Source organism: Temnothorax longispinosus, chromosome 5, assembly GCF_030848805.1.
Source record: "Temnothorax longispinosus isolate EJ_2023e chromosome 5, Tlon_JGU_v1, whole genome shotgun sequence".
Taxonomy (NCBI): Eukaryota; Metazoa; Arthropoda; class Insecta; order Hymenoptera; family Formicidae; genus Temnothorax; species Temnothorax longispinosus.
The window spans coordinates 21919562-21929911 of NC_092362.1; the positions used below are offsets into that span (position 1 = coordinate 21919562).

Here is a 10350-nt window from a genome sequence, read left to right on the forward strand (position 1 = left end):
AGTTTGTCGAGATCGCGTTGATTGTATAAGAAATTATATGGGGACTGGCTGAATTTAATTGTAGTCGGTCGTCTAATTGAATGTTAGACTGCAACTACGCACTGGGTAGCAATTTCAATTATAGTTAACAGACACTCTCAGAACAGTGTTATCGATATTGTCCGCGTGCAACAACAGCGCGAGAGGTTACGCCTTATCGCGACGATGAGAGTGTCGTATGATTTGAATTAATTAAAGCCGATGACACTTGAAATCCTATATTATCTGCTGACAATGTATCAAGGTGGCAGTTCCGCGCGACATGCTGGTCAAATTATGTGCGATCAGCAAAAGCTTTTGTTGGAGCGTGTTGCAGGTGTTCATAGATATCATTTTCATTACTGATCGCAGACAAACAAAAATGGATATTCTAATTATATATAGATAAAAATTATCACCTGTAATCTATCCTTCTTTAAAGCGTTAAAGCATCTGCGGTCTTCTAAGAAATTAATTAAATTATGCTACATATCTTTGTACCGATGTAAAGACAAAGATAATAAGAGAAGTAATAATTAAAAATAATTATGAGAAAGAGACTACACACAATATAAAGTAAACCTTCTGAATTTAGAAATGTCGGTTTTACGCTTCTAAACCACAACGTGATGCACTGATGCTCACTGAACCACCTGGATAATTATTCTCGTAACACCCAGAACCTTTAAGCGGGGCACACAGTGCAAAGCGTTTTTCTCTCCGTTTAGAAGTGAGTTTTTGTTTTACGCCGTTCTCCGAGCCCTTCCCCCGACCGGAAGCCGAGAGGAGGATAATCGAGAGGGGACACGTGCTCGAATAACGACGGTACCTGAAGACTTCACGAGTAAAAATGGCAGCTGAGGGCCGAAAAGCACGTGCCACGCATGAAAGAGGAGACGCAGGATTCAATGGAGCGCCGGGATAAGAAATTTATTATGCACCGGCCTCCTACCTGGGACACTAGCGGTAGCCATTGAAACCGCTGTTCATGTGTTACGTGTAGTTGCATGGAAATGAACGAAACGAACGCCGTCCACCTCGAATACGCCGAATCTACAGGGTGCCCACGATATCGCCTAATATTTTAACTTTAACTTTTAATTTAACATAAAATGACTTACACATTAATGAATATCCGTTGGAGTTCATGGACTGTCTTGAGACTTTGTTGAAAGATATTAACGCACAAGTCACTTAATTATTTAAATTTACTTAAATATTTAGAAAATATATACGTGAATAAATATTTGTGATATACAATTGTAATTTACAAATTTTTATCTTGCCAAAAAAAATCAAAAAATAATCAAAAAATGATAATACTTTCAATAAAGTTTCATAATTAAAGCGTAGAAATGCTGAGAAATTATACGGATTTCTACAGCATATAGTTCCACGTGGAGCAAGCAGGCGCATAATTTGCGACACTATCGCGATTCGAGCAATTGAACGTGACCTCACATTACACACAATATCACGGAGAGTCTGGCGTGTGATGACACGCGGACCGCTGTCCATAATTTATCGATTGATTTTGCAATTTTCAAGTAAAACACGGCGGGATTTATCATTAAATACAATTCTTTTTTACTATTTAACTCGATTGCCGCTCGAGCGGGACACAGCGTCGGCGTCGCTCATCTTATCAACTGGAGAACAAATATTATAAATAGACGGCGCCATGCGAGAGACAACACGCATTAAGGATAATATAACTTAGTGAGTCGACCCAGACGTTACTCTCCCCTATTTATATTTAATATAAGGGGTCTCAGAATAGATGGATATTTCATTAAATTTTAAAGTTAATGCTTGAACATATTAATTTTTATCAGATAATTTAATTATATCACACAGTTATTACAATTATACCGTAATAAGTGAATTGTAATATTCACATTAATTAAAAATGATAAGTAATTATTAGGATATACGTATATAAAAGTGATACTTATAAAAACGTCGAAATGAACTTAAATGAATATCTTAAACTCATTACGCAGAAGTGAAATAATTTATTAATTAGAAAAAAGGCGAACTCGATTAAGAGCGTTTCCGTTGAAAGGTGTCGCTTACCTTGCTCCAAAATGGACATACGTATAACGGGTGACGTTTCGAAGCGCACGTTGAGAACTGAGCCGATAACGATAAACTTACGATAAAGGCGACTATATTTAGAGCGCCAATGAGCTGCTGGCAGAACAGGACGAATCAGAACAGGAAGGCGGCAGAAGTCCAAGAAGGCAATGGCTGATTTACCGGTTTTGACTGTACAATTAACGACACAAAAAGTTCTAAATTGTATATGTGTATATCCACCGAAGCTCTTCCTACGCGAAGGGCAAGTTCGAGATTTTTATGGATTCCGGCTAAATTGGCCCCCCTCGTTACGACGGCATCCCGTGACATATGGCGCCCGCTATTCCGTTCTACGCTTTATTTTTTTGTCGCATCGTGTGCTCGATATGGCGTATTACCGGCTAAATTTCGAGGCTTCCTCCAGTTCCTCCGCTTCTTCGAATTCCTCAAGCTGGCTTTCCTATTAGAGCTTCGATTTACAGAACAAGTTTTTAGGGCGATGTAAAAATATAGCTGTTTTCCTCGTGTAGAATCCGTCGTTAACCAATTAATGAGTAGAAAAAAAGCGAAGTCGTCGGACAACCTACCTCCGATGTATAATTATGATTCCTTTTAGAAGGCAATCGATTAAACCGATCTGTAGATTCATATAGAACTTGAATAACGAGAAACTTAGAATACCGTAACGCATGCAGAGAAAAAGAGTTTTTATCACTTTCAAGAAATTTCAAATCCTATGGTGAATATAATGATTTTACATTAATAAGAATTATTCGCGTAGCATAATCGTATGATATGGTAGCGTATGGTATGCGAATAATCATGCAGATTGATTATAAGAGACTGTTGACAAATTTAATATCTTTTATTGTCTTAATATCTCTCGTCACATATATAGTCTAAGTTAATGTGATGCACGCTGGTAGCTGCTATTATTTCAATGGCAAAGAAACCCGCTGCATCCTATTACCGGCTGTAACGTAAGATCAAGGGCACGAAAAGTCAGTCTACGTGTTATCAAAATCCCCCTCGTGCGCGGTTTTATAAATAGCGGTCGATGATATCATCACGCACGTTATGCAAGGTGAGTTGCACGTTGATAACCCCAACCGAGGTATGAATATATTTCGGAGAACAAATAAGTGTTTTTTAAGTTCGGTACGTAAGTTGAGATACAATAAAATAAGTTGCAAAATAAGAAAGTATCATGTTTGATTATATTTTTTAATTTCTTTAATTTCTTCTTAGTGTCAAGTACCGATGTTATAACTCGGTAGTTACGGCTAGATAGAAATTGAGGCGGCAGTTTTGACGGGCGGTGTCAATCTACATACGCAAGCAATACTCTTCAACTCGAAGAAACATCGAACCGAAATATCTCGAGACGTATTTCCGTCCGCCCTGTATAAGCGGGTGCGAGATATTGGAGTCTACCGCGCTCGTAACGAAGTGTCGTATGTCCTTCTCGATCCTGACGAGGCACAGGCCTCGCTTTGACACTCACATGCCTCCTAGCTCCCGCGTTATTTTCCCTTTCATTAGCCGCCAGTCAGATGAAAACATGCTCGATCGACTGTCTTCATCAAACGATCCTCGATGCGGTTTTCAGTAAAGTGACTTCTGTCGTGATTAATTTTTAATGGGTAATATTTAAAATTTGCGTTTACGATATTTTCATTTCGTTTTTAGTAGATTAATTAAAGAGCTGTTTCTTGAGATTAAATTATACCAGATATTGATTTTGTACGTAATATATTTGAACTCTGTTCTAATTTAATTTATTTTACGATATTAATGAGTATCTCCTTTATGAATTAAATTTTATATATCATTTGCTGAAGAATTTTAAAAGGAAAAAAACTGTCATTGGCATACTTAGAATGTATGATTCAGAACGATCTTTGTACCTCGCCCGGATGCGATGTAGGAAAAAAAACTGCAAAGATTGGTACATACGCACTGAAACAATTCGCATAAACGGTATTAACGTCAGAGTATTGGAATTCTAACAGAAATAGCTGAATCAGAAATTTTGTTACATCTAATACGCATGCGAAAATATTTCTGCGAAAACGTGCAAAGTTTACTGGCGAGATGGAAATCTTTCTGCAGGTTACCAGGCGTTGTATATTTACACCAACGCTGTGTATCTTCAGCTTCGTTAGGGTGCCACTTGTTAGGCCCGGCTCGATGTTTCCCTATCGATTCGTGGTTATCGTAAAACTCCACCGAGAATTTCGAAGTCAATTTATACCGATTTGTATATTTTTCTTTTTACAAACGCGTTAACAAATAATAAAAATGTATAGAAAAGAACATTTTACATTTATATTCTTTGTTAATCAAGATTCTTTCGATATATAGTTTTTGTCTTAAAATGCAGATTATAAATGTTGCGAATAATTTCCCTTTTAGTCATGAAATTGTAAATCTATTCTCGGCGGTGTCTTCCTTCAAGGATCCGCCATGACGTTACACAATAAGACGAAATGTAATATAATAACGGATTCAACTTACAATACGCAATTGCGCCAGTACGCAATGAAACGCCATTGTTGTAATAAGCGCATTGGAAGTATAATCCCACGATTGTCATTGAAACGTGCTTATTTCGCACGATAGAGAGACTCAGCCGGATCCGGACTGGATTTTGTAACACAGGTTCCGGTTTCCTGCGACGATTTTAATTTATACGAGCTTTGACGAAATCACCTTTCTCAGATGAACGTGCAAGATCGTTCGAACATATATATGTATGTTCGTAAGGCGTGTTTCGGGTCAAAGGACTTTCGACAGAGTGATAAAAGCGCACAACCGACTCGTAAAATCTCGACGAAAACTCGTGTTTCAAGGGAAGACCCCTTTACGTGTGAACACGTGTTCGCGACACCCAACCTGACACGCTGCTGATTTGTGACACTGGTACCTGAACGCTCTTAATGCTGGAGGTGTGAAAGTTAGATTCAGTTATCACTCATTTTGAAGATGAGTGCTATTATTTATGAGGATACTAACATTTTTAACTGAAGTGGTTTGTTTTAAAAAATGATTTAAATATGGAACATTTTTTAAACATAAAAAATTGTGTATAAATAAAGTGATTAGTGATAGGGTATAATAAGTTTTGCACCCATTTAATGTAACGAAATTATTTATTTAAAAAAAATGTATAATTTTATGGATCCTGCCTTTCTATATATGTACGTCTTTCCAGTCTCAATATAAATTCTGTTTTACACGAAGTTACATCTGTTATTCTAAATCCGCATAAATCCGGCTAGCGGATGTATTATATGTGTGAATGTTAGCGTATGCGTGCGCGCGGTGGCATCTGCGAACGGGGTGATCTGGTGTCTGGTTTATTTTCGGTGTGCGCATCCCTGCATAACCAGTCATATCGGAGGGGTTGATAGCGTTTTATGCCGCGCGCGTGGCAAAGTCTGTCCCCGAGTTAATTATGGACTAATTGTCAAGGCCTGCGTCTTTGGAGGTTTTTTATTGTACCGGCCGCCAAAACGCCAGAACGTCTCGCCTTCCTGAGCTACTGAATTTAACTTAAAACAAAAAGGACTTCTTCCTACCCCTTTATAACGTATTTTCCGGCAAGAGCGAGTCATTCATGTTTTTTTCTAAGGTAGCTCTATAAAAGGATTAAATTATTGATATAAATATTTATAAAGGATACAGTTTTATTCGACCCAACTGGCCATTTATTAATATAATATTAAAGTTTTAACATGATTTGTGGTCCTTATGAACTGTAAACTAAGTTATAAGTTATAAGTTTACAATATGACTGTTCTGCGATCATCTTAATTAGAAAGACTGATAATAGAACGAAAATAATTGAAATTACATAAATATTCATATTAATGGGAAATCAAAAATTTTCTTTACAGACCACCATCAAGGTCTACGCCAACTGCCTGCGACCGGACATCGAATACAAGACCCTAAGCATCACCTATGAGACGACTTGTCGCGAGGTTGTGCAAAACCTTCTGAACAAGTATCGCATGCGACACCGCGACCCCCGGTTGTTTTATCTGACCATGGAGGTGACCGTGAGGAGGGCCAATGTGCGTACCACCCTGCCGCTCGACGAGGACGCGAGGCCAGCCGTCCTGCAGTCCTGCCATCCTCGCGGCGATTCCAAGTACGTTCCTCGCCTTGCCTTTGTACTTGACCACCGGCCCTTTCGGTTTCGGTCGGCTTCGTGACGTAATTTCAGGGCTCGCGACCATAAACACATCCCGCGGACCGCCAAGCACGAGCTTAACAATGGTCGACGTCCTCCGCGTCGCTCACCGATATAATTCTTGGACGCAAGTGGTCGCGTGGGTCGCTGTAAATCCTTGATATACGGTTCACGAGGAATGTAAATATGGATATTCGATTGCGAAACAAAACGGAATTTATGGAATTTTGACAGCGCCAGCGGTCTCGGCTGTAAATGTCACAGATCACAGATCGTTGGCAAGAGCACGAGGACATTTTTAAGATTCCACGCGCACCGAATGCGCATCGTAACGCAGAAGTTGCAACATGACACGGCATTATAGTGCGTGAAAATATATTATTACAATTCAGCTTGTAAAGAAGAAATAGTCGCTGTAGCTCTTTGACAATTGGAACGGTTTATTTGCGAAGAAATCTCGACGCGACTGATGTTTTCTTGGTAGTTTGAAACTTCCGGCGCGACTGTACGCGTAATAGGACAGGACGAGAGCGTTTGTCTCCCGGCGCAAACCCGTGCTTTTACATAAAAATAACGCTCATTGGTGCCCTTTGAACTCACCGACTCCTCCGTCGATGTCGTGGAATCTCGGATGCGTAAACTTTATGTATGTTTCCTCCTTGTTTGCAGGTTTTCGTTGCAGACACACCGTGGCGGACTCGTCAAAATATACGACAGCGCACTCATGTCCGGGGTAAATAAATATTTATTCTTGTATAATAAGAGACGCAACAGACTACAATATTAATAAACTAAACTTTAATATAAAATGTAGTTCATATAAAAAGCATTTTCATAAAAGAAACTTGTAATTTATAATAAATTGTAAATTGCTCTGCATAATATATTCCCTATTTTAGACTTAAGTAATGGTTCAACAAAAATAAGAAATATATTTAACATTTGTAAATTATAGATATAACCGGGATATAACATAATGTATTTTCTATTTTAGAAACTAACAATTCTACTTTTAAAGATAAAAAATGTATTTAAATCTAAAATTAAAATTCTTTCGGAGCACTTACACGATAATAAAACTGTTATATTCGAAGAAATTTCAGTCTGCACTGCAGTAATTGAGAGCAAACTCAATGCTTATTGTTCGCAGTCTAAGTACAAGAGTCTTTTGGTCTCGGAGCAGACCACCGTAGACGAGTTGATCCAGATGTTGCTGAGTTGCTATAGTTCCAAGGAACCGGTGGAGCAATTCTCTCTCTACGAGGTCTGCGAAGGTGAAGAGTACCAAAGGAAATTACACCCCGACGACTCCCCACTCAAGGTCACACAACGGTGGACCAGCGCGGATCGACATCTTCGCATTAGGCGCAATCCAGATTATAATCAGCATAGGCGGAAGGTATGACAGATAAATTTCTTCATTTAGTAACTAATGCAATTTTTCAAAATTGTTCTTGGCCAAAATGACATAATCCTTGATATTACGCTTCGTATACTTGAAAAACATATTCGCGAAAAAAAATGCATAGTTCATTGTTTATGATGCTATGTCTATAAAGAGCTAATGCTAATGTCTCATGCAGTGAATCAGCTTCAGCGTCTTTTGTATCATCAATCTTTAAGAAGCAAATAGTGTGAGACATTGCGCACTCAAACAAAGAAATCGTAGTCGTAAAATCCAATCCGTGTAATTACGCTGTCATCAGAATTATTCATAAGAGCTTAATAGAAAGTCAAATCTGTTACACAATCCGGCGTCGTCGTTTCAGAGTATGTGGGCGTCGGACTCAAGCATCACTATGGCGATGTCGAGGCTGAATCTCCACGATAGTCTTCCTATCCACTACAATCCGAGAATTGAAAACAACAATCATTTGAGCCTGCATCATCTCGCTGGAAAAACTAGCGTCACCGCTAACAACAACAACAACAACAACAACAATATCATCCATCGGGATCAGCATCACTCATCGTCATTAGGCTCCATCAGTCAGACGTCGCGAATCGTCGTGTCCCACGGAACGGATCTTCCGCAAGTGCAGCTGCCGCGGTTGCAGCAATTCCCGCAGAGCGTCCCGTCGACGCCGCTCTCGTCGAAACACGTCGTGACTGCCTCCTCCTACGCCGATTACGAAAATTATCTTTTTATATAAGGACCGAATCGTTGACGAACTCACGTAAGCACGATCGAAGTTAGAATAGGAGCTACATCGATCACAAAGGTTCACCCCGCGAAACGGTCAGAGTTACCAGAGACTCGTTGGAGATACGAGAAAACATACGTTGCGACTGTTCGATAGAATTTGTCTTCGTATGTAATATTTAGACATCAAATATTATGAGCACTATGAGGCGCGAGCAAACGTGTACCATCAATTTTTATTAAAGAAGATAACTTGCCTTTTTTGTCACAGATTAGATTTAAACTACCATTGTTCTTCCTTTTGATTAATTTTGTTGTAATAGCTCGACGAAGCTCATTAAAGTTTGTATAAAGAAATACATGATAATTTTTAATGGCTTTGCGATGTTCAAATATAATAGAAGTTTCCTAAACAAAATTCAAAAAGAATTAAATTGCAAAGTTAAATGCTCGTTTGCCGCTTTTGTATTTCAGCTGATCAAAGGCTGATAACACTGAACAAAGAGAATTTACGATATTAGTTAGTAGTGAGGGAAATTGTACCAAAGGTAGTTGTATAAAATTTTAGATATATAGATACATCTATAATCTATACATATAAAAATAATATGTCCTGTATTCATAAAAACGTATACATAGTGTTTACCAAGCCTGACATTAGATTTTGATAATTTTTATAAACATTTCTTTTTACACTCGAAAAAGAAATATCCAGTCGATACCTTGATAATAAAATGTTTTATATTTTCTATAAAATTAGTCGATAGATAATTTCAATAAGAAATTTCAATGAGAACGTGATTGCATATACAGTTCGAAAATAAGATTCGCTTGCGTGGAGCAATTTTAGATGCGCAAGAAACGATTAATTAGAACAGAAATATTATTATTTATTTATGTAATGTAAAAAAATATGTAAAAGGCATTTAGTTAAGCTCATTTAAAAAAGGTTTTAAATTATTAACATTTTCATCTATCCAAAATTTCGTGCAATCCGGCTAGAAGCAGGATGCCGGACGTATATCTCTTACATGTAAGCGCTACAGGCGGAAAATATTTAAGTAACACTCGCCGTTATCGCGTTGATTAGAATTACCGCGAGAAATGGTAATAACCGCTTTCAATAACGTACGTAATATACTTATCGTTCCTCTTGCAATCGCTTGTGATTACAGAAATGTAATTTACAGTACGTCAGGCGAATTGGTATCGATGGTTATGATTGTAAACGTATTTCTTTCGCTATCGCAAAGGCAAGCAATCTTATCGCATTGAATCGACATATGAAACTGCTCGAAATATTTCAGAAGTTACTTCGCGATAATGGTGATTCACACGACTTCCTTGTTCCCATACGGAGGAAATGAAAATCAAGCTATATTTTTTCACTGCAGTGCGTTTAATATTTTATTACCAAAGAGCTTCTCGATACGATACGTATATAAAAGTATAGACTAACACGCGCGTGTGTCGAATACGGCAGCCGAATGTGCATTTATCTACAGGAGTCTTTGATGTGTATATCGTTAGCGTAACGATGTGTGTCGATGGAACATGATTTCGCATCATACTTATGTGTCGAATTAATGTACCTACGTAGAGTGTAAATATCTTTTTGTATTGTCCGTTTATATTTTATAGGAGAGAATATCGAATAATGATTCATGTGTCCTAAGTCAGTCTCTATGTTTTTATTTTGCCTATACGATTATAACTAGGGTATATAGGTTTATGAAATTTCACAATGAGCCATTTTACTGATCTGAAATGTGTTATTTCTATAATAATATAAATAAAATAAAATAAAAACTAGATTAACAACTGCGCACAGCAATTTTACGTAAATAACAATTAGAAAGGCTCACAATGAAATCTCACAAGCTTTAGCACTCTAATTATAATACATGATACA

The 10350-nt window shown here is 37.9% G+C and overlaps 1 protein-coding gene across 3 annotated transcripts in view; it reads left to right on the forward strand.

The window, feature by feature from the left end:
- Rau (RA domain-containing protein rau) overlaps positions 1 to 10117 on the forward strand; it is a 61149-nt gene extending 51032 nt beyond the window's left edge. For all 3 annotated transcript variants that reach the window (XM_071778377.1, XM_071778376.1, XM_071778378.1), the window contains 4 exons: positions 5997 to 6253; positions 6965 to 7028; positions 7446 to 7694; positions 8065 to 10117. In XM_071778377.1, the coding sequence (XP_071634478.1) occupies positions 5997 to 6253; positions 6965 to 7028; positions 7446 to 7694; positions 8065 to 8448 (954 nt within the window). In that variant the 3' untranslated portion in view covers positions 8449 to 10117. The remainder of the gene's footprint in view (positions 1 to 5996; positions 6254 to 6964; positions 7029 to 7445; positions 7695 to 8064) is intronic.
- Positions 10118 to 10350: the final 233 nt, after the last annotated feature.